The 22916-nt window shown below is 34.3% G+C and overlaps 2 protein-coding genes across 2 annotated transcripts; one reads left to right on the top strand and one right to left on the bottom strand.

Annotated features, from left to right (window-relative positions):
* The first annotated feature begins 481 nt into the window (after positions 1-481).
* Positions 482-3578, top strand: LOC107031368 (pentatricopeptide repeat-containing protein At3g22670, mitochondrial). The gene is made up of 2 exons (XM_015232702.2): positions 482-556; positions 1704-3578. Exon 2 carries the CDS (start codon positions 1714-1716, stop codon positions 3436-3438), a length of 1725 nt encoding a protein of 574 aa, XP_015088188.1. The 5' UTR covers positions 482-556; positions 1704-1713; the 3' UTR covers positions 3439-3578.
* Positions 3579-3661: 83 nt separating this feature from the next.
* LOC107031369 (ATP-dependent RNA helicase SUV3, mitochondrial) lies at positions 3662-16279 on the bottom strand. Its single transcript, XM_015232703.2, has 16 exons — positions 16003-16279; positions 14517-14640; positions 14231-14352; positions 13932-14122; positions 11144-11284; positions 9570-9692; positions 8938-9015; positions 8298-8466; positions 6498-6610; positions 6251-6331; positions 5835-5900; positions 5655-5719; positions 5452-5497; positions 5254-5370; positions 4220-4311; positions 3662-4137 (listed from the first exon to the last, which is right to left on the bottom strand). The coding sequence occupies exons 1-16, from the start codon at positions 16067-16069 to the stop codon at positions 4023-4025; spliced, it is 1710 nt and encodes a 569-aa protein (XP_015088189.1). The 5' UTR covers positions 16070-16279; the 3' UTR covers positions 3662-4022.
* Between the last annotated feature and the right edge of the window lie 6637 nt (positions 16280-22916).

Raw genomic sequence — 22916 nt, 5'->3', positions numbered from 1 at the left:
GAAACATTTCATTTCAATTATATTAACATCTGTTTAAGAGTGAATAAAATTGAATCGAATTCAAACATGATTGATTCAAATTGATGTGAATTGCACAAAATAAAAAATAGAAATAATTGTGTATTTAATTGTATACAATTTCTAATTACATTTACCTCAATAATAAAATATCAAAAAAATGTGCAGAGATTACCAACAAACCATTAAAGAAAACTTTAGCTAATACTCTTTGTTTCTATTTATATGTCATCATTTTAAATTTACGTTTTTTAAAAAACTAAGTAAATTTATCATTATAGACTTATTTAATGTTTTCTTCGAATCAAATTTTGAAAAAATAAATATAAATTAATTTATTTTGATTAATCAATTGACAAATGAATATGAATTATTATTTAATTTTATTATATTAGTCAAATTACAACATTCGAAGAATAAAATAGGAAAATTAATAACAAGGACAACATATAAATAGAACGGAGTTGGAGTATGGTTTTTTAAAATATATACTTCTTATTGTTTCTTCTAAGTGTTAATACGGTGCTTCTCTTTTTAGGTATGTACCTTCTTCATCTTTTGTGTGTTCAGTGCTTATGGTTCTTCGTTTAATCTTTGCCTCTTACTCGAATTTATTTGATTTTTCTGCGTATATATGTATATATGTTTTTATATTGGAGCAAACTGAATTTGGGGTTCTTTGGAGGATTTGTAATTTTGATGGTTTTAGGGTTGAGCCGCCCTTGGAAATGAGTGTTGAGTGTTGGGCTGTGAAAGTTCAGACATATCCACAAAGATGAGTTGTTGCTAGGTGATTAAGCTAAGATAAGATCGATATAGGGTCATACAAGATTAGAAATGAATACAGCAACATACAATGAGGATAGAATGAGAAAATGTAAGGCTTGGGCAATGTATTGCATAGACTCTAGATGCATTAGCATATAGGCAAAGAACAATAATGAGTGTTAAAAGGAGACGAGGTTGATACTTATCATTTCACAAAAGAAGAGGGGACGCGGTAGAATCAAAATCACATGAGAAGAAGTTGGATTGGAAGACTTACAATAGGGCACATTGGAGTGTGGAAGAAAACAATTTATAAAAGTGATACCTATTAGTTGTTGGGAGTCTTGGGACAAAATTCTAGTCGTGTTAGTCCATTTACTTTAAGTCTTATGTTTGTAGAGTCTTTAGTCCTATATGAGATTATATGCTAATAGAAATATAAAAACTTTTAAAACCTAAGTATTATTATGTTTTTTTTGTATAATATGGTCTATGATGAGATTTAATGGAGCAATACACTCAATGAGGACTCATATAGTAACCCCATCTTATTTGGGATTGAGGTCTATTGGTTGTTGTAAGATACTAAAATCTGTATTTTTGTTAACAAAGACAAGATGTCTTTGTTTAAGGGTATTTTTAGCATTTCAGAGTTCTAAAGGTATTGCTAATTCATGTATTGTTATTTCATATTCGATATGACCTAAATAATAGATGATTTTCATTAAAGCTATACAATGTATTGTTTATGTGGGACGAAAGTGGTAACCAAATGCTATATTGGTGATATCAAGCATAGTATTAAATAGGTAGAGTTTTATGCATTGTTATCTTTTCTATGCTAGAAACCGATCAGCTCGTCATTGTCTATCTTAAAGATGCTTCAGTGCTGGTTCTTTCTGACTTTGTCATTCCAGGTTAGTTGAAATGATATCTAGCTTGAAGCGTTTACCGCATTTCTGGTGTTTGGGAGCTCAAAGGCGTCTGTATGTCTGGAGGAGTTCTGTTCACTATGTTTCTGATGATTTATTGTGCAGTAGATTTTGTTCTATGACTGAGACAATTGACATTAATCAGCAGCGAAAGGTGACCGAGTCACCAGAACTTCCAGATTGGGTTAGAATAGTTAAGCAGGAGGAAGCAGCAGTCAAACTGGAAGATGATGACTTCTTACTTCCCTCATTCTCAGAATGGGTAAAAAATGAGAAGCTTCGTGCAAGAGAAGTTGATGTGAGAAGTTTGGCTAGTGATTTGACGGAAAACGATGTTGATAAGATTAGCAAAGTACTGAGGTTTAATTTCAAATCACCTGATGCTGTTGTGGATGCATTGAATAAAAGCAGCTTTGTTGTTTCAGAGTGTTTGGTTGAGCAAATTTTGAAAAGGTTCAGTTTCGAGTGGATACCTTCTTACGGGTTTTTTAAATGGGCCAAAATGCAAAAGGGTGTCACACTTTCCTCTGACTTGTATAATCTAATGGTTGACAACTTAGGAAAATCAAAGAAGTTTGGTCTTATGATGGAATTGTTTGACGAAATGAGTCAATTACAAGGATATGTTTCATTGAATACAATGAGTAAAATCATGAGAAGGTTTGCCAAGTCTGGTAAATATGAGGATGCCATAGGGGCATTTGAAAGAATGGAAGAATTCGGTTTACAGAAGGATACAAGTGCGATGAATCTGTTAATCGATGCATTGGTGAAGGGAGGAAGTGTCGAGCATGCTCATAAAGTCTACCTTGATTTGAAGAATCATATAGTTCCATCAGTTCAAACATATAATATCTTAGTGCATGGTTGGTGCAGAGGAGCTAGAAAAATTGATAAAGCAAATGAAACAGTTAAAGATATGGAAGAACATGGTTTAAGCCCTGATGTGTGTACTTATACTTGCTTCATTGAAGCCTATTGTCGTGAAAAAAACTTCCCTAAAGTTGATGCTATTTTCAAAGAGATGCAAATGAAGGGGCACTCACCAAGTGTGGTGACATATACTATAACTATGAAAGCTTTAGGGCAGGCAAAGGAATTGAACAAAGCCTTGGATGTATATGAGAAGATGAAACAAAATGGTTGTGTTCCTGATAATTCTTTTTATAGCAGCTTGATCCATATAATAGGAACAAGTGGGAGACTGAAGGATTGTTACGATATATTTGAAGATATGCCAAATCGAGGAGTCTCACCTGATACGTTCACATATAACACAATGATTACAATTGCTGCACACAACTCTAAAGAAGAGGATGCTTTAAAATTTCTCCAGAAAATGGAGGAGAGTCGATGTAAGCCTGATATTTCTACTTACATGCCATTATTTAAAATGTGCTGCAGAATGAGAAGACTGAAGGTTCTATCCTTCTTATTGAACCACATGTTCAAAAATGACGTGAGCATGGATCTTGGAACATATGCTCTTCTGGTTCGCGGTCTTTGTAGGAACAGGAATCCTGAGCGTGCTTGTGCTGTTTTTGAACTAGCAGTGCTACGAGGGTTCCTCCCTACAGACACCATGTATGATAATCTCGTCAAAGAACTCGAGAAAAGGGGTTTAAAGGAAGAAAAGAAATATGTAGAAGAACTGATGTTACAAGCTAAGCAGCAAGCATCAGACATTTCATCTGAGAGACCTATAAAAATTGAAGAGTAGATCTTTTCTTGTTTGTAAGGGAAATGTTGTACTTCTTTATCTTGACATTTATGGAGCTAGTTAATCAGAGTCATAGTTTAAAGCCCATAAGATACATTCAAGAAGCTTTAGTGAAGTTCAGCAAGACTTAGTTGACAACATCTTGATTTTTGTCCTCTTTATTTTTCTGTTCATGTTAATGAAGTTCGAACTCAAAGGTTCTGAGAAGATTGAACAAAAAGAATTGTCACAAAATGAAAGAGGTATCTTATTGTATTTAAAGGAAAATAAATACAAAAGTATACTGTGTATAATCTGTTGAGAACATATATTTGAGCATAATGTACAGAGAACAACACATTCAGTTTCTTCAACCTAAGAAATAAAACTACAAAGGCATTCCCTGGAAACCAGCCAAACTTCTTGACTAGAACCAGTGTTGAACATGGGGTGTATTTCGTGATTCAGAAGCTTCCATCTCGAGCCATCTTGTTACAGACATATTTGAGTAGTAACATGAAGAGTTAAAACTTCTGTCTAATTTCATGTCTTTCATCTCGAGCCACCTTGTTACAGAGACATATTTGAATAGCAACACCGAAGAATTAAAACTTGTGTCTTGTGTCTTGGGAGATCAGTGAAATCGATCTACTTTTATGAGTTAATCTCTTTGTCCTTGGCCTTTGCCATCCTTGTCCTTCTAGGAACTCCTCTATTAACCTGAAAAATGAACAATTAAAGAGCATTAGATATCAGAGTAAGGACACAATTAAAACAGAAAATGGCTACTAATTATACTCACATGCTGCAAATAGCCTTCTGTGAGGAAGCCAGCTCGCGATCTGGAAAGCTCTCTTCCAAGCGATAACTCAACCAAACATACAGATCCAAAACCTTCCAATTATGACAAACAGTGAATTTCATTTTGAAAAAAAAAAACAAACAAACAGCTACCAATGGTATATTCTATTCGAAATGTTATCCAGGGAACACCCAAACAGAAAACATCAGCGATACATTTAGCAACCATCCTTAAATGCATTGTCGCCACCAAGTATTATTAGTTACACCAGTCTGAATGCACACATCGGAAAAACAAGTTTGTACCAACATAATACCAATGTTAGATCTGTAACAGGAGGCAATGATTTTTAAATTCACAGGCAGACTGTCATACTCCCAACTTCTGTTTCAACTTCCATTTTTTACGACTTTTTAACTCATTGGATAGATAAGAGCAAGAAATGGAACATATGAACAAAAAATCTGGTCAAATTCCATCCAACAGAAGATATAGAAGATTGTCTACATGAAGTATGGAAGAAAATGAAATTTGACATATACCCAATAGAGTTAACTACATACTCTGAAAATAATTAATAATCATAGAGTGGATATCCCCCCACCCACCCTAAATTTTAAGAATGAGGGCCTTTCATGCTCATGAAAATTCATGGCCTACAATATCTATGCACAAAAACTAGAAGACTTTCATAAAGTGGAAGAAGATGCTGAGATGAAGTTCCAAGAGTTCTGACTCTACCCTTGCACGAAACGAGACTCTTCTACAGTTGAGCACAATAAATATGAGTCAATCCATCAATTTAACCTCAATCCCTAGTCCCTAGACTACTAAGGATCGGCTACATGAATCCTCCATATCAATTAGACTTTATCAAGGCCCATTTCATCAATAGTTGTAAGCAGTTTGTCTTTTGAAGCAAATTCAGTTTATTAAAAGGACTGCTCCCTTGACTATAGGTTCTTCACCTTCCCCTGGTGAACTGCTTAACGGATGTGGACAAAGTGCGATATAGCAAAATACGACATGCTAACCTTGTGAATTGATTCAAGCTCCTTAAGTGCAGTATGAGATGTTGGCACCTTAAGCGTCCCAGGAGTAAATATTTCTCGCAGTCGTACCAGGCCATTGTTAGAATAATTTGTCGCAAACTGATGCATCAAATCAGTGATCATTAAAGTAGTCATTCAAAACAGCCATCCTTGAAATGCTTAAGGTAAAAATCATCTTACTTGAGTGAGGCCTTGAGATGAAATGTCATCATCCATTTCAACCGGACTGCATATGACAAATAGAAATGAGTCAATGCTAGAAGCCCCTCCCCCACCCCCTAAATTATGGATTTGCACACCTTGTTGCTATTGCCAAGCAACAAAAAACTACAATAAATGTCACAAGTTTCACTTATCTTCTCTGTAAGAGCCAAAGATGTTACCTTATACAGAAAAGATATTTATCGTGCAAACTGAGGGGTAGTGTATCAATAATAGCAGCAACTTTCTATCCCGCAGGTACAGTACAATCAACCCAAATAAAAAGGAAAAGATTAGTAATCCAAAATGGAACAGTTTTGCTACAAGGACGAAAGAAAACAAATTGAACAAGAATATCATACCAACAATTCATCACAATTAGCAATGAAATAATGTTCTGATAACTTGGCATTGTCCATAAAATGCTCCTATAAGGAAAAAAGTAGAGAAGTTATGAGCACTCTACGTGCAATCTCGCAGAAAGCAAAAGAAGAACAAACCACTGTGTAACAGTTTCAGTGGCAAAATCCACTATGTAGAGAAGTTATGAGTACTCTACGTGCAATCACGCAGAAAGCAAAAGAAGAAAAAACAACTGTGTAACAGTTTCAATGGCAAAATCCATTGTATTACATTTATTAACATTTTATTTTTTCCTTCCCAAATTTCTAATAACAACATAACGAAGACAGAAACACACATAATAGAGGTCCTTTGCAAGTTATAAGTAGATGATTATTGTAGAACTAGACTCTGAGAATCTGAGCCAGTAACTCACCAGTATCTCATGTATTCCATGCTTTGGATGTAGACGAGAATACATGTATAAAAGGTCAAAGTTTGGAAAGACGCCAGCTCGCTGCATTGTAAATTTATTGCTCTTGATTAGAACATCCCACTAAAACTGAAAGCACTCTAAGGAATTGATCTTGTAGGGGAGACTGCCTCTACAATAAAACGACAACAAATGCAACGATGTTATTCCAGAATTTAGGATGGCGCTAATTCAGCCGTAAGTCAATAACCTCAAGTACAGGAGATGGATGATCCAGTGAGGAATGAAGTAATGGCAGATCATCTGCATTTAAGCAAGTTACTTCACCAACAGGAAAATTGGATTTGTACCTGCCTGCTCGTCCTACAAGACAGTTTAATCGCCAAAATAATCATTTCACAGAATATAAATACTTTCTATGCATAAGTTTGGGATGACGTTCACGTAGCTCCTGAAAATACATCAAAGTGTCCAAATTGAGATTTGAAGCTCACTGGGTTCAGATAACGGGCATTTAGTAAAGCTGCTAAAACAGCTACTCAAAAAGTTCAGAATCAAAAAAACCAAGGAACAACTTTTTGGGAACTCTTTCCGAACAGGTATTTCATCAGTAATCCGATGTCGGAATGGAGTGAATCTGAAAACAAAATTAAGAAAATTTCCATTTGGATGGTATTTTTCTCACGACACAATATTGCTCTGTTCCAAAACTGAAGTGTAAAGAGAGGAGGGGTTAGCTATTGTTAACCCAGTACAAGAAAGTAAGGGTAGCTGATGGCTTCAGATCCCATGAGAATACTTCTCTGAAGCCTCAGGTATCAGTCACAGCTCACACTCATTCAGTATTTCTTCCCCTTCTTCATTCTTAAGCTTTTCAACTGAATAGCTTTTGAGGAAAGATTTCTACTCAATACTTAAGTGAGTAGTTACTGTTCCTTTTTCAGAATGCTTTGTCCTTGCCAATTTTATTATTTTGCCTTGGTTTCTTCACTCCTGTAATTCTCTTGGGCCGAGGATATAGCGGAAACAGCCTCTCTACCTCCCAAGGTAGGAGTCAGGTATGCGTACTCACTAACTCTCCCCACACCTCACTTGTGGATTACACTGGATATGTTGTAATTTTGATCAAAGAATATGAAAACAATTCTGGAGTTCTTGTAATAGACATCCACAGAACACCCTACCAGATGTCATAAACCTATACATAATCTTAGGTAAGGAGGAGAGTAAAGAGGAGAAAGAAGAGGTCTTCATATAACAAAATAACTGTACAGGAAAAGAAACACAGATGAATAAAATTCTGAATGTCCAGGGCCAGGGGTCTCTATCATGCTTCAATATAAAGCATTTTACTACATTCAAATGATTCAGAATCTTCAGATGGAAATGAGCCTCCCCATCCGACACCCATCCTCTTTGTTTTTCATTTATGTAATTGTTCTTTATTTTATTCAGTAAATGGCCACCCATATAAAGTATCTCCTGTAGTACACATTACAAGGAAGGAGGATAAGATGTGTCTTATTACAACATTAAGTGTTGATTTAAAAATGTATCTCCCATAATTTATACTCCCTCCGTCCCATTTTATATAAGTTAGTTTGACTCGGCACGGAATTTAAGAATAAAATGAAGACCTTTGAAACTAGTTGTCTAAAATAAGTGATAGATATTTGTGGCTATAAATTATTTCATTAAGGGTAAAATGGATAATTTAAAATTACATTGTTACTTAATATAGAAATTTTTCATTCTTTTTGGGACTAACTAAAAAGGAGATAAGTCATATAAACTGTGACAGGGGGAGTATTAAAGGAAAGAGGTTAATTCCGTCTAATCACAAATATTAAGCTCTCACAGTTCACGTATAACAGAATTGCTGCTTTCATTTTTTATGAAGAAAGAGCATATTGAATACTACTAAACCATTTTCAACCACCTACAGACTACAGTATTAAAAGGAAAGCTATGATGGTGAATTCCTGAAAAGATAAGTACTCAATCAGATCTGACCCTCTTTACCAAGTTGCTCCACAGTAAAATAACATACCTGCTATCTGCTTTATCTCTGGTACAGTTAGGTCCCGTATTTCAACACCATCAAATTTCTGTAATGTTGAAAATATAATTCTAGAAATGTTAAGGTTGAGACCCATCCCAATAGCATCACTCGCGACAAGAACATCAGAGTTGCTGCTTGCATCATTGAACATTGTTGCCTGCAATCTTAAAGAAAGTACTTACTAGCTAATTTGCCAGCATGATAATAGACATTAAAAGTGGATTGTAATTTAGGCGAGTCATCACATGGAATGCCATAAAAGCTGTAATATAAACTAGGACTGATCATAACACACTGAAAGACAAAAATAAAACATAAAAAAGAGGATGATAGCTCATATTTAAGAAGAATAAGTCAGGGCAGATGACAGGAAGGCCATATGGCCATCATAAATAGTTGATGATTAAAAAGAGACTAGTAGGACGATAATGTTTATAAAATGAGTTATCCTCAGCCTGAAAAAAAAATGGGTTACAACTAACCAAGAAACTTATACAATGAGTTATCCTCAACCTGAAAAAAAATGGATTACAACTAACCAAGAAACTAACACAGGAAGCATCACCAGGTGACTGGATAAGGGCCAATCTTAACTCTAGATAGACAAAAGGAAGGATCAGAAGTAAACCTGTCTAGTTCGAGTCTCTGGCGGCAATGAACCATAAACAACAGAACAACGATGCATTCCTCCAGCTTCAATTTGCTTCTGTCAATATTAAGAACAATGGTATGAATCAGGATAAGCAGAACTTTAAAATCTAAAATTTCATTTATCCTTTGAGCATATCAGGACAAGAAGTTCAATAGCTATTACAAAATCTTGGGATTATGCAAAGCAGAACTAGATTTAACTCATATCAAAACTTCATCAATTGAGTACCAAATGATTTCAATTTGCTATCTGGACACATTTTACATGCCAATTTACTGCATCCCCTACCCAGTTTGTGCTGTGATTATGACTTGCCAAGCCAATTACTCCAGTAATCAAACTTCACTTGCTCTTAACTTCTCCTATCAGTTTAAACCTGCTATCTAAAAAGTTACAATAAAGCAGCATCAGCGTATTACTCATCAATCGCTTTACTAATTTAATATCTTACCTGATCACAGCTACTTCTATCAGTATAACTCATATAAGCATGTTATATAACAAGTTACCCCCCTACAGGATTTTTCCTATAGTATGACACTCTTTCTTCTTTTCTATTCTACTGTGACAGGGGTGGCCATGACATAATGTGTAAGGTTGTTCCTCACCTTCATCTTGTATATTTCCGTACGCGAGAAGGTGACAACGCAATCACCAGTCCGTATTTTGGAGAATGATCCCAAAGGAACCTTCAAAGGGACAAGAGGTGAGAGCCTCTCATAATACTGAACCTGGCAGCAAAGGGAAGCAAGGAAAATCGCATTATTTGTAGCGGCATTAAAAAAAATTAACATAAAGTTACTAGCACAAATAAACTAGGAAGCAATGCAAAATTAGCTGGGAGTATCAAACTGATATTAAAAGAATCCATCCCCTAAAAATAGAAGATATGCACTCTCCAATCACGAGGGTGACAGTAGAAACATAATCCAAAATTGTTTCTTGCATAAAAATGGCAATGGTCACAAAACAATCAAAAGCTCTTATCAGTAGGATTTGGTCTCAGCAGTAAGATTCAAATCATGACTTACAGGACCTTTTTCTGTCTAAAGCCAACTGAAGGAAGCAAGGTTAGCAGCATATCACACTAAAAGACCCTGACCCATCCAATCTGGTTGTACTCTACCCTAAGTAGTACATCTCGCAATTACGTTTGGTCGGGTAAAAAGCAGAAGAAGTACAAGACAGAAGTAAAAGAGAAAGGGTAAGGAGCTATGTTAAAAGGTAAAAGCAGGAGGTAGTAAATCAGCAATTCCCTCGCCCCCTTCCTTGCTCACCTCTGAACGTTCATAGATAAAAGTACAAGCTAGGTTATCTGCCATCTATAAATCCTAGGCATAACTACTGTACAACTACTTCAAGTTAGATTTGATCTTTTTAAATCAACTAAACTTCAAGTATCCCACACATGCAGGATGACCTGATGAAACTTTTTCTTTTCTTCAGCACCGAAATAAGTTACGCCTCATGCAAACAAGCCCATTAAACTTAAGGCCCTAGACGTACACATCAAGTTCAATGAGTATAATATAAGACTTGTCAAATAAAAGAGGAAATTTTCCTTCAGCTTCGACTATGTTGAAAAGATATTTTTTATGGGAAGTATGTCGTCAAGATAATTCCTTTTTAATGAAGTAATTGGTTCCATTTCTGGCATCAAGGAGATATAAAATACCTTCTGTTGTCCAAGATATTCATTTACCCTAGTGGCCTATAGACGAGTATCAGGACTCAAGAAATTGACTATGCAAGAACATAGCCCCAGCTTTCCTTATCGCTGAACAGATTTTGAAGAAGGTATTTTCAATTAATTCTAAAAAGAGCTACAAGCATGTCAGATATTTCTAGACAAAATACTGAAATGGTCAGATTGCAGTTTGTAAAATTTTCGGAATTATTCTGCCCGCCTATTATGGAGGTACTAACTTTTGGCAAGCAATCTTCTAGAGGGAAGGTCATGTATTTACAACTAAATACAGGCCAATAAAGGAGATGTCAAATCATAAAACTAAATACAACATTCAAGAGTTCACAATTGTAATAACTTCATTACAACAGAAAGATTTGAAAAACCGAGTTTAGAACTCAGAACGAACTTAATATGTTTGCAAACTCGTGTTTTCGAAAGTTTTCAAATGCACACCACCTTTTGTTTAAACACCAGCGAAGAAAAGGTCAGTACCTTGATGGTGTCTCCTGTCACTTTGAGGATTTCCTGAACAAGAGGTACAGCTGCTGCATCTCCACACAGATGCAACTCATTAGCAGCTAGTCCCAATAACGCACGTGTAAATGAAAAACCCCTTGTCCTACACCCTATCATCTGAACAAAGTTGATGGCGTACACAATCAATAATTCTAGGATACAAGAAACAGTAACAAGCAAAACTGGATAACTAGGCATTAGCAAAAAGAACACATTTAGATTAAAATAAGTGATGAGGCTTAAAGAAAAGTCTGAAACCAAAATCCCTCTCTCTCTCTTAAAATTTTGAGACTGAAGACCAATATAAAATCAATTTTTTCTTTTCCAGTGCAGCCAAATTTGAACTTTCTGAAGAACCTAGAAAGGCTTCGTAGCATGATGGAAATATAGGAAGGAGGAGAAACAAAGGGGAGTCTCTTCCTGATTTCACTTCATGATCTTCTCATAAATATTCATCATCAATTTGTGGAATATATGTACCCTCAAGACCTCTTTTAGTACCATTGTTCCTATCTACAAAGAGCCTGGAGCTGGGCTCTCTTCAAAGCCCGACGTTAGGAAGAAATTTACTCAGCCAGCAGCATAATAACTCCAACAGATTAGAAAAATCTATCAAGAACCCCCCCCCCCCACATGAGAAAATATCCCGTCACTTTTACTTGTCCACTATACTAAAAATTCCACCTTACCATATCAAGAAAAGGACATATTTTTTCATGTTTTACCCCTTCGAGATTAATTACTTATTCCCTGGATCATTTCCTAAAGGCTTAAGACTACAACAACAGCATAACTAGTGGAATCCCACAAGTGGGTATGGGGAAGGTAGATTGTACGCAGACCCTTACCCCCACCCCCCACCCCCACCCAACTTTGCGGGGTAGACGGGTTATTCCCAATAGACCCTAAACTCAAAGGAGATTCTTTTGAAGCAGGATTGCAAGAAAAATAAGACAACAAAATAGCAATATACAAAGCAAACGAAGCAACCTATAGTAATGCACATTGAAGATTAAGAGACTACGCAACCACTAAGTGTTTCTATTCATAAGGAGAAGAGGAGAGGAGGAGGCTAGCCCCCTACTTCTCCGACAAGAAGTGCCACAACACTCAGCTATCTTCTAACCCTTCTACCCTGATCCGCAATCTCCAAACCTTCATATCTAGGGCGATGTCCTTAGTTAGTTGTTGTTGTGTCATAGCATGTCTAATCATCTCCCCAGTTCTTTTTCAGTCGGCCTCTACCTCTCCTAACTCCTACTACAACCAATCTCTCACACCTCCTTAATGGCACATCCACGCACCTCTTCTTCACATGCTCAGAATATCTCAGTCGCCCTTTCCTCAGCTTATCAAACCATGGAGGCTATTCTCATCTTGCCCTGTATAACTTCATTCCTAATCATATCTTTCCTAGTATGCATACACATCCATCTGAGAATACTCATCTCCGCTACCTTCATCTTCTAAATGTGGCTTTCTTGACTGGCCAACACTCTTTCCTATACAATAATGCCAGTCCAACTACTAGTCCGTTGAAGTTGCCTTGAAACCTTAGTGACACATTCTTATCGTACAATACCCAAAGTCAAGCCTCAATTTCATCTACCCTACTCCAATACAATATATGAAATCATCGTCAATCTCTCCATCTCTTTGGATTATTGACCCGAGATACTTGAAAGTTCCTCTCTTGGACATGACTTGCACAACAATCTTCACTTCCACCCTCGCCTCATCCGTTACGATACTGAATTTGCATGCTACGTACTCTGTGGGATAAATATATAGGTATTATGGTAAAATATACACTTCATTTATTATTTCTTAAAGGGAGAGCAAAGTCTATTACGGACAAGTAAAAGTGAACAGGGAGAGTTTATTGATATAACCTTGTCATTATATGTGAAGTAACAAGAAGACACCGTTATCAAAAAGGGTTAGGAGGTAAGCCTGCTTCACAAAGCTCTACTTCTTGGAAATTTCTGGCCTCATGAAAACCACTCTAGGTGCATTCATGTAGTGACTCCAAAGCCCAATTAGCCACTGTGGTAACAGAAATTTTATTTCCTTAGTAATTGGAGCAGAACATACCAGCTACTTAGGCTAACCGAGAAACTTAAGTTAATAGGAGTTTAAAGGTTGACATCTCCAAAGACATCCCATCAAAGCGTATGATGAATTGACGACCATAGGTTTTCTGTCAATGGTTCATCTCTTTTACCAAAATAGAAACACCCCAAAAGAACCCCCCACCTACCAAAAAAGGGGAGTCCAACTGAAACAGTCAAGAAAGTCAATTAGCTTCGCTTCAAAATGATTTATACAGAGATAACCGATACCTAAAGTTACCCAGTTGGGGTGCTACTAGAAAGAAAGTTCCTTCAGAAAATGAACAACTCTAACGTACAACCTCTACCAAGAAACATTCTATAAAGTAACTCTTTATGTGTCTACCAGATCCAGAAGTGCTAAGTCAGTGTAGATTAATTGGAAGTGGCAACTGTGAATCCCTAAAAAGCTACAGTGTGGTCATACAGGTCAGCAAGGAAATAGCTCCACTAGACCAAAGCAGCTAGATTAAATACTGTAGATTCCTAGAAAAAAGCAGATTTGTTTCTCAAAATGAATGGACACCTATCAGTCTATGAGATGACTTGGATTTGGGACATGAAAATATAGGGGAGATGGTTCTCTTACTCATACTTTGTGTGTAAATACAAAAAAAAACACGAAAATGATATATTATAAGTTATAGGCACACCTGAATTTCATCAATAATTGCACATTCGTAGTCAGATGTAACATCAGCCATCTCTACTGTAATAGACTTGTGTCTTGCACCCTCAACTTCCTCCCTTTCTTGTCCAGTAATGAGATCACAGGGAACATTTGACTTGTTTAACCTTTTTGCGACCTCCCATGCTAACAGCCTCAGAGGACCACAATAAACACCTGAATTATAGATACTATCTGATTAATTATGTGCTTAAGGCAATTCCATTAATTGAAAGCAGAGAAGTCAACTCAGAAGATTTTATGGTATTGACATTTACAGTTTACCAGAAGAACTTGACTCGAGCTGTTTTAGGGCATAATATGTTTTGCCACTGTTTGTAGGGCCCACATGTAAAAAAACATTCCGGCTTTTCTTTCGAGCATGTGGATACCATGTATGCGGACGACTGAAATTTGAAATAAATTATAATGGAAAAATCATAGTGCACATTTTTTCTTCTTTGATCAGGTAATATAAATATGTAGGTTCCTACATAAAATCAAGGAACCAACAAAAATAGTAGATGATCTTCTTTCATGCAGTATATAAGAGACGAGATACAATTCTTACGTAAGGTCTGTAAAATCAACTTTTCTAGCAGCAGTAGAACTGCTGAATTTCCTTAAGCAATTACAAATACCAAAAGAAGCTTCTGTTGCCATATTCCCTGGGAGCAAATAAAACTCCCCACCACCTGTCCAACAAGAAAGTGCTTGAATTGTTAATAATCGGTTGGCTGTAAGCCTGCTACATTTTTGCAACTACAACTTCATAGTATTAGAATTGACCAAACAGCAAAGTACATATTACACTCCGCAAGTAGAATCAGTAGAGCACTGAAACATAAACATGGAATTATGTCAATCTACGCCTGCACACATAGCTACTGTATAAAAAGAGCAAGAACTATTGAAACAGCACATATAAACTGAGCAGAAATCATTCTCACTGTTTTCTCAAAAAAAAAGTTGAATTTTGGCAAGAATCATCATACTAGTTCTCCACAAGACAGCATGAACATGTTAATAACATAACGACAGAAGTAGATCTAGGAACTAAGCAGGTCTTGCGGTCTCAATCAACATCGATAACAGTCTAATAGACAATACCCCTCCTGGCTCCTACCATGTTACGGTGAAATTTACATTCCTTGAGATGTGACATCGACATTGCACGTAGTTAATTCACGAGTGAGGTCTGAATAGACTACCAGTAGATAATATCACCTCGTGCATCTAACTATAAAGGATAAATATGTATAACCATCACCAGAGAAGAACTCTTATATTTTTCTTTAGAAGACTTGATGGAGAAACTCATGAATCAAAAAGTGCAAATATGATATAAATAACAGTGCACAGAAGGAAACCAACTCTTCCTAGACAGCTTAGCCAATTCGCTTTATGTACAATGTAAAGACAATGGCATAGACTATGTGAATCATTTCGGCTTTATTTTGGCCTGATTCGCTTGTTCATACAATATAAAAGACAGCATCTCTGTGCTTAATTACCAATGAAAATGCCATCAACTATATGAATCTTTTATGCTTTCTCTTGGCCTGATTCTCTAGTGAACAATATAAACAACTCAATCTCAATAATACATAGTATACAAAATTCTCATCCTACAAGTATCTACACATCAAATTTCTAGACTACATGAAAGTCGGTGCAAAAACCACAGCTTTCTATCCAACATTCCTTCAAAATAGTAAATGAACTTGACAATCCAAAATCTCCTACATTTAGCAATCAATTGAAACCTTACATAACCATTAAATATCTGCCTACAGATTAACAGTTTCTCCTTCTATTTTGACGACTCAAATATGATTCAAAATCAAAGTCCAAAACAATATACTAGCATTCTCTAAAATGCTGAAACAAAAAAAGAACAGCAAAATTCCAACTATTCAATACAATAAAGAAAACAACTTCAACAGAACTTCTTTTTTTAAAAAAACATTTTTTTTCTTCAATATATCATTTTCCGATAAAACAATGACAACTACACAATATAAAGAAAAGGGTATAAAGTAAAATAGAAAATTTACCATTTAATAGAATCTTATACGAAATGCTCGCCGGCGATAGTCTCCGGCGAAAGAGCAAAGACGCCATTTTTTTTCTTCTTTTTTTTTTCTTTTTTTTTTAGTTTTTAAAAATTATCCCTTAATCTATTTCTTGTGAATATTGGTAGAAATGGAAATTTTTCAGTTTTAATATTTCAGAAATTTTGAGAAGAAGAAATCATCGGAGGAGAAAGGTGCTGAGAGAATTGTTGCGTCTACTCGGACCGCCGACTTCGGTTCTCAACCAAAGAAAACTAAAAATTAAATTAAATTAAATTATTTTAATAATTATATTGTGAGAATTTTCGAAATAGGCTAAAAAGTAAGAAATTAGGAAAATGTTTAATTATTTTTTAATTTATTTTGAGGAAGCACCAATAGTTTATTCATTGCTAATTTGCTTTCAACAAACACTTTGTCATTTTCCTTGTTGTTAAGAGATTAATTTTAATCATACTGTTTTTATTTACCGTATTAATATAGAAGAAATACACCCTCTTTGTTAAAGTTGTTTTAGGAACCAAAAACTAAATTATTTGATAGTTTTCTTATGGTAGGTTATTAATTTTAGGGCACCTATCACGTATAACAATTAAAAAAATTATATTTATATGCTATAGCAAAGTTTGCATAATTGCGCTCCATAGCAAACATAGAAACTGTATAATTCGCTATACATATACAGTTGAAGCAAATTGTATGAAATGAAGTGTATAAAATAAGAAAGAGAAAGACACTTGGGCAGAGAACTGTATAAAAACGAAGTGTATAAAATGAATTGTATTATTATAAGTGTATAGAACGATTATATGCAATTTGAATTTGTATAAAATGAGAGAGAGGGAAAGACAAAAGAGACTTGACAAGAAATATACAATTGAATCGAATTGTATAAAACGAGAAAGAGAGAAATTAGATACAATTTGAAAATTGTATAAAACGAGAAAGAGAGAAAGGCAAAAGAAACTGGGCAGGGGAGTATTTTTATTGTATAATTATAAGTGTATAGGACGAAAATATATGTACTTGCATATGTATATACAATTTTCTCACGGTTTATATAAACAGAAACGCAATTTATACATTTTGCTTTTGTTTGTATAAGTGAGAAATGCGAGGGTGGTGAGCGAGATTTGGGAGAGTGGCGAGCGAGATCTGGAAGAGGGGAGAGAGGGGAACAAAAATATATGTATTTATACAATTTTCTCTCCTTTATACAATTAGAAAACAATTTTTATACACTTGTTTTTGTATAAAAAGTGAGGAAGCGAGCGAGAGATTGGAGGAGAGTGGCGAGCGAGATATTTGGGAGAGAGGCGCCTGGCAATTTTTTGCAAACGTTTGCTATGGAGCACAATTAAATCAAACCCTAGCTACTCCATTTATTTTAGGTTATTAGTTTGCTATTATATACAATTTTCCCTTAATTTTATTAGGAAATATTACATAAGTTAGGCAAATGTGTAGCATATATGTATTTGATATACACAATTATAGTTTAAAAAAAGAAAAGATTAATAATTCGTGTTACGTAAAATTTTAGGAAAATGATCTGAAATATATTAGAAATTTAACCGAAATTGTTGTTACGATATCAAATTTTTGAAACGATCTTTTACCCCCTACACTAGTTAATAATGTATTTTAAAGATATATGTGTGTCTGTTAGATGACACGGATACTTATTTGTTTGAGTATAAGATTCCCTCTACAGGATATTAATTAGTCTCATATATAAACTCAAAGTCTTTTGTTCTCTTTAATTAGAATAACTTTTCTTTATGTAATCAAACTCTATTATGTACATTATATATATATAGATTATGACAGCCTTGGTCACAGGTAGTGAAACCAACGCTGACCTCTTCTTTTTGTACATCCTAACATGGTATGATGTCTACTGTGATGTATGGTGGGCTGCTGATCCTAAAGATCGTCATTCTCATCATGGATTTTCTATATATTATGGTCCTAATCTAATCAGTTGATCCTCACATAACCAAAAGGTAGTAATTCGGTCCAGCACCAAAGTTGAATATCGTGCCATTGCATTTGTCGCATCAGAAGTGTCCTGGATAACCTGTTTGCTTAAGGAACTTCGTTTGGCTTATCCTTGTCCTCCCACGATACTTTGTGATAATATCAGTGTCATTTATCTCACTGTCAATCTTGTCTTCCATCAAAGCTCAAAGCATATTGAAATCGACTATCACTTTGTTCACAAAAAAGTTGCTCGTGGACAATTAAGTACATTCCTTCACTGATCAAATTGTTGATTTGTTTACTAAAGTTCTGAGCTCCTCTCATTTTGCTCAGCTACGATCTAAGCTCACTGTCTCCAAACCCGACATGTGTTTGCCGAGGGGTGTTAGATGACACAGATTCCTTATTTGTTTGAGTATAGGATTCTATCTAAAGATGTTAATTATTCTGATATGTAAACTTGTTCTCTTTAATTAGGATAGCGTTTCTTTATGTAATCGAATTTTATTATGTACATCATCAACATATATATATATATATATATATATATTGATTACGATAGTCTTGGTCACAGGGAGTGAAACCAACGCTAACCTCTTTATTATGCACGCTCTAATTATGTCCACGTGGACATAAAAAATATTGCATAATTATAAATAGTAATGTGTTCACGTGGGCACATATATACCTTTAAAATATAGTACTATTAAATAGTTCGAGGGATGAAAAATACATTATTAAATAGTTTAGGGGGTAAAATGTCCTCCATAAAGTTTGATATCGTAACAGCAATTGCGGCCAAAGTTAAAGTATTTTCCAGACTTTTTTCCCTAAAATTTTATAGTAAAATTATCTCTCCCGCACCTTCCTTACTTCTCTCTCCTTTCTCTCTGTGCTTTCTCGCTCACCTGTTTTCCTATCTCTACAATACAAACACAAATCTACAATACAAATACAAATGATAACACACAATGATACAAAATACAGATAAATGATAACAATCAATAATATAAATAGAAGTAAATGATAATAGTCAATGGTATAAATACAAATGGTAAACACAGACACACATGATACACATAAATATAATAGCAAGGCAACTAATGGATACAAATACAATTTGTTATGAACTGTAACATTGATACAATTGTATTTGTTTATGTAAATTATATCTAGATACAAATTCTATTTATTAATATACTTGATATAATTTGTTTGCATCAACAAATTGAATACATAGTCTTTGATACAAATCAATTGTATTCATGATACAATTATCGATTAGATATACTAATCAAGTGTATCTCTTTATCTCCTCTCTCCTCTCTCTTCTCTCCTCCCATGCTCTCAATATTGCTCGTCTCTCTCCTACATATAGTAACTACTAGTTAGTTTTTAATACAAACCAATTATATCGATTGTATCAGTGATACACTTGTCGATAAAATATATGGCAACTCAATTACATCTCTTGATCTCTATCTTTCACCTTGCTCGCCTCTCATATCTCTATCTCAATCTCGCACGCATCTCTTTTTTTTTTAAATATATAGCTATGAATCGTAATTAAATAAATATAGCTATAAAGCTCTAATTAAACTTAAATAATAGTCTATTTTTAAAAAAGTTTCTCATATTGTCTTTTGAATTACTACTTTTAAAATTGTCATTTTCAATCTCTAAAATTAACTTAGAGTCCTACTGATCAATGGTAGCTAACACATGACATTCAACTCTCATCAAATATCTTATTTTAAATTTTAAAAAATATATATTATGTTAACAATGGAAGGTGAAACTTTAATTCAAACTTGTCATATACTCACATTGTGATTCGAATTAGGACCCCTTAACTATTGAGCCAACTAACCAAACATTTTTATGATTTTGTGTCTAATTTTTTTGTAAAAAAAATTTTCATTCATAGGTTACTTTCGATGATATGATTTATTTTATCATATTGTATGTAAGGTTCTTGTTATCACCCAATTTTTGAACGATAATTCGAGTAATAATTTGCAAAAAGTATAGAAATCTCATATATTTGAGGACTAATTACGTCTTGTTCAGGAAGTTTTTCCAATTACAAAAAAAAATTTGAATTTTTCATTGCTTTCAGATACATTCCTTGCTTGTCCAATATATTGCAAATGATACATTATTTAATGGGAGGAATGTATGCGAGAGGGGATGAATGTATCAGAGAGGAGATATAGATTTATCCGAGAAGTGATTTTTTTATAATTTTTGAAAAATGATAGGAAAATTTGAAGATTATAATATCTATCTTATGCGGTGTATTTACGCAATTCTTCCTAATAATTTCCCATTAAAAATCTTAATTTGCAGCATTTGAGTATCAATGTATCATTATAATGGAGCTGAGTTGGGCCTGTCTACAAAATTTGGGCCTAGGAGAAACCTCTCCTCTTGCAGTGGGCCCATTAATGAACAACGTGCATCCATGGGCCTTGGGTCTGGTTATCTTCAAGCCCACAATCCCAGTGGATTATCAACATGAAAATGTGTAACAATATATCGAGGAAAGTTACGAATATATATTGTTCGGCCAACTAATTTATCAACACGATCCAAAGTATACAACATATATACTATTAAAAGCTGATTACATTGACACGGTTCATAATAAATGATGAATATCAAAAATTATTTCTTTAACTTTTTTCCTTGAGAGTTCTTTATTACTTTTTCTTTTCCATATTTTCTGCTCTAATTTTCCCACCACTACATTTATATCCGTAATCATGGGAAAAAAGCATAATCATTTTTTAATTGTTGTAAACAATCTCTTTAAATTAGTTTGACAAAATTAACAAGATCAAAGAAAACCTTCATATATAAATACTAATTTCAATTTCCATGTGTTAAAACTATAGTTGGCTAGTCTTATATACTTATAAGGGCTTAGGTATATATATCGACATCATAAAAATTACATCATCAGGCTATCCAAAAAAATATAGAGATAATCTTATACAGAGGTTAAGATATATAATATTAGAAATAAGATAAATTATCTAAATCAACAAGTAATATTACGCGATAATATAGTAACTATACACTATATATGTACATATTAGTTAAGTTAAACTGTTATCAATAAAGAAGACCTAGAGAGTTAGCTATAGAAGAATACTTACAAGTTTTAGACAATGAAAGGATCGATGTTACATATGGGCTTTGATGGGAAAAGACAAACCAAGACAACCACAAGTACAAAGTCTTAACATAATAATGATACTCAAAAAAAAATTTGATCATATATTATATACATATAATTTTTTTCAATATGTCACATTTAACAAGTAGGTTAAAACAATTTAATGTGAAATGCATGTATACTGAACTTTAATTGCAACCTCTATAAGTTGCATCTTAATTTAATGTGAAATCATTATATGCCTTCAAATGAATTCTGATTGCAACCTATCCATGTTATGCCCTTCATATATATGGTCAAATAATTGTGTTGATGGGGACTTGGAAAAACCTATATGCCTCATCACTTATGGCCTATATTGCTCGAACGCTCCTAATATGGTATTGCACGTATCCGTTCTGAATCCTCCTAAAACACAATTATAGTCGATATTGTTCGACTCTCTAAATATGATACTGCACGTACCAGTTCTGAATCCTCCAAAAACGTACTACTTCTGAAATATCCGACGCACCATACTTAATTAATTACATCTATAAATATATTTTCAAGAATTTCACCTATTTCCTATGGTAGACGTTAAATTAATTAATGCACCTTCCAAAAAACATATACCAAACACACACACACCTTAATAATTTTGTACCAATAGTGAAGAACATTGAATAGTGTTAGGTGATTGCCTAATTATTACAACCTTTTTTTGGCCAAAATCTTGAAATGGAGTAATAATGTGAGATCATAACTTGTGGATTTGGTTTATCCCAAGTTCCAAGTTGTGGCTAAGGTTCTCTATATTTACTCAAAATTCACTATTGTTTTTAACTTTTAACCCAAAATAAAAGTGAAAAAATTAGATAAGCCTACACTACTTTCAAGTTTCAATGATTTGTCTCCATCACCTGCACAACATATATACATATGCTGGTTTATAGCCTGTAAGGTTAATTTTCACAGTCGACAAGATCAGTTATGTATAGGTAAATTATTGCATATATATCATCGAAAGATCGTACTGTGCTTGAATGATTGAGATCTTCACTATATGTATTGGAAGTTTCACGTTCAAGTTTTACAGATGAAAAATATTTCGCTAGAGAGTAGCGATGAAACCAAGATCTTCATTAAGGAAAATCAAAATATATTGAAGTAAATACAGAATAATGTATCGTCAAAAAGATTTTTACCTATCGATTCTACACGATACATTTTTCTTGGCGTATTGGGCAAAGATGACTCTGCCCGTTGTTATAAAACATTTTTACTATCTTATTGGACCTAATAAATGTTAAATTTGACAAGATTCAAAAATGGATTAATGAGAAGATATGGTAGTTAGGAGGATAATTCTTCATTGATATAAAAGTCAAGATAGCAACTTTTGTAGGTGAAATTTAGGTGAACCATAAATTGATTTCACAAGGTAAATGTTGACATTTTGACATATTGTGATGTCATGGATGACATCAATAGGAAGAATTTACTCCTATAAATAGGTAGCTCCTAATTCATTTGTAACACACCTCTCACTTACCTTCTCATCTCCTAAGGCATTTGTTCTTCTTTCTCTCTTGTAGTATTTCACTTGTACTCTTTTGGAGTGAAATAAATATTGGTTGGTTGTGTCCGAGGAGTAGGCAAAAGAAAACAAAAGTTTCCCGAACCTCGTTAATTCCTGGTGTTCTTTCTCTTGTTGTCTCATTTACTATTTATTAGCTACCTTTAGATATAG

This window comes from Solanum pennellii, chromosome 9, assembly GCF_001406875.1.
Source record: "Solanum pennellii chromosome 9, SPENNV200".
NCBI lineage: Eukaryota > Viridiplantae > Streptophyta > Magnoliopsida > Solanales > Solanaceae > Solanum > Solanum pennellii.
This window is presented reverse-complemented; position numbering and strand designations above follow the sequence as displayed.

What these genes read in the sequence shown, in the direction of transcription:
- LOC107031369 (XM_015232703.2), bottom strand. Translation starts at nt 16,069, where the DNA reads ATGGCGTCTTTGCTCTTTCGCCGGAGACTATCGCCGGCGAGCATTTCG. An exon ending in TGACAGGAGACACCATCAAG is followed by an intron (nt 9,693 to 11,143) that starts GTACTGACCTTT and finishes CTTTGCTGCCAG; the next exon opens with GTTCAGTATTATGAGAGGCT. An exon ending in CAGAAGGCTATTTGCAGCAT is followed by an intron (nt 4,138 to 4,219) that starts GTGAGTATAATT and finishes TTCATTTTTCAG; the next exon opens with GTTAATAGAGGAGTTCCTAG.
- LOC107031368 (XM_015232702.2), top strand. Translation starts at nt 1,714, where the DNA reads ATGATATCTAGCTTGAAGCGTTTACCGCATTTCTGGTGTTTGGGAGCT.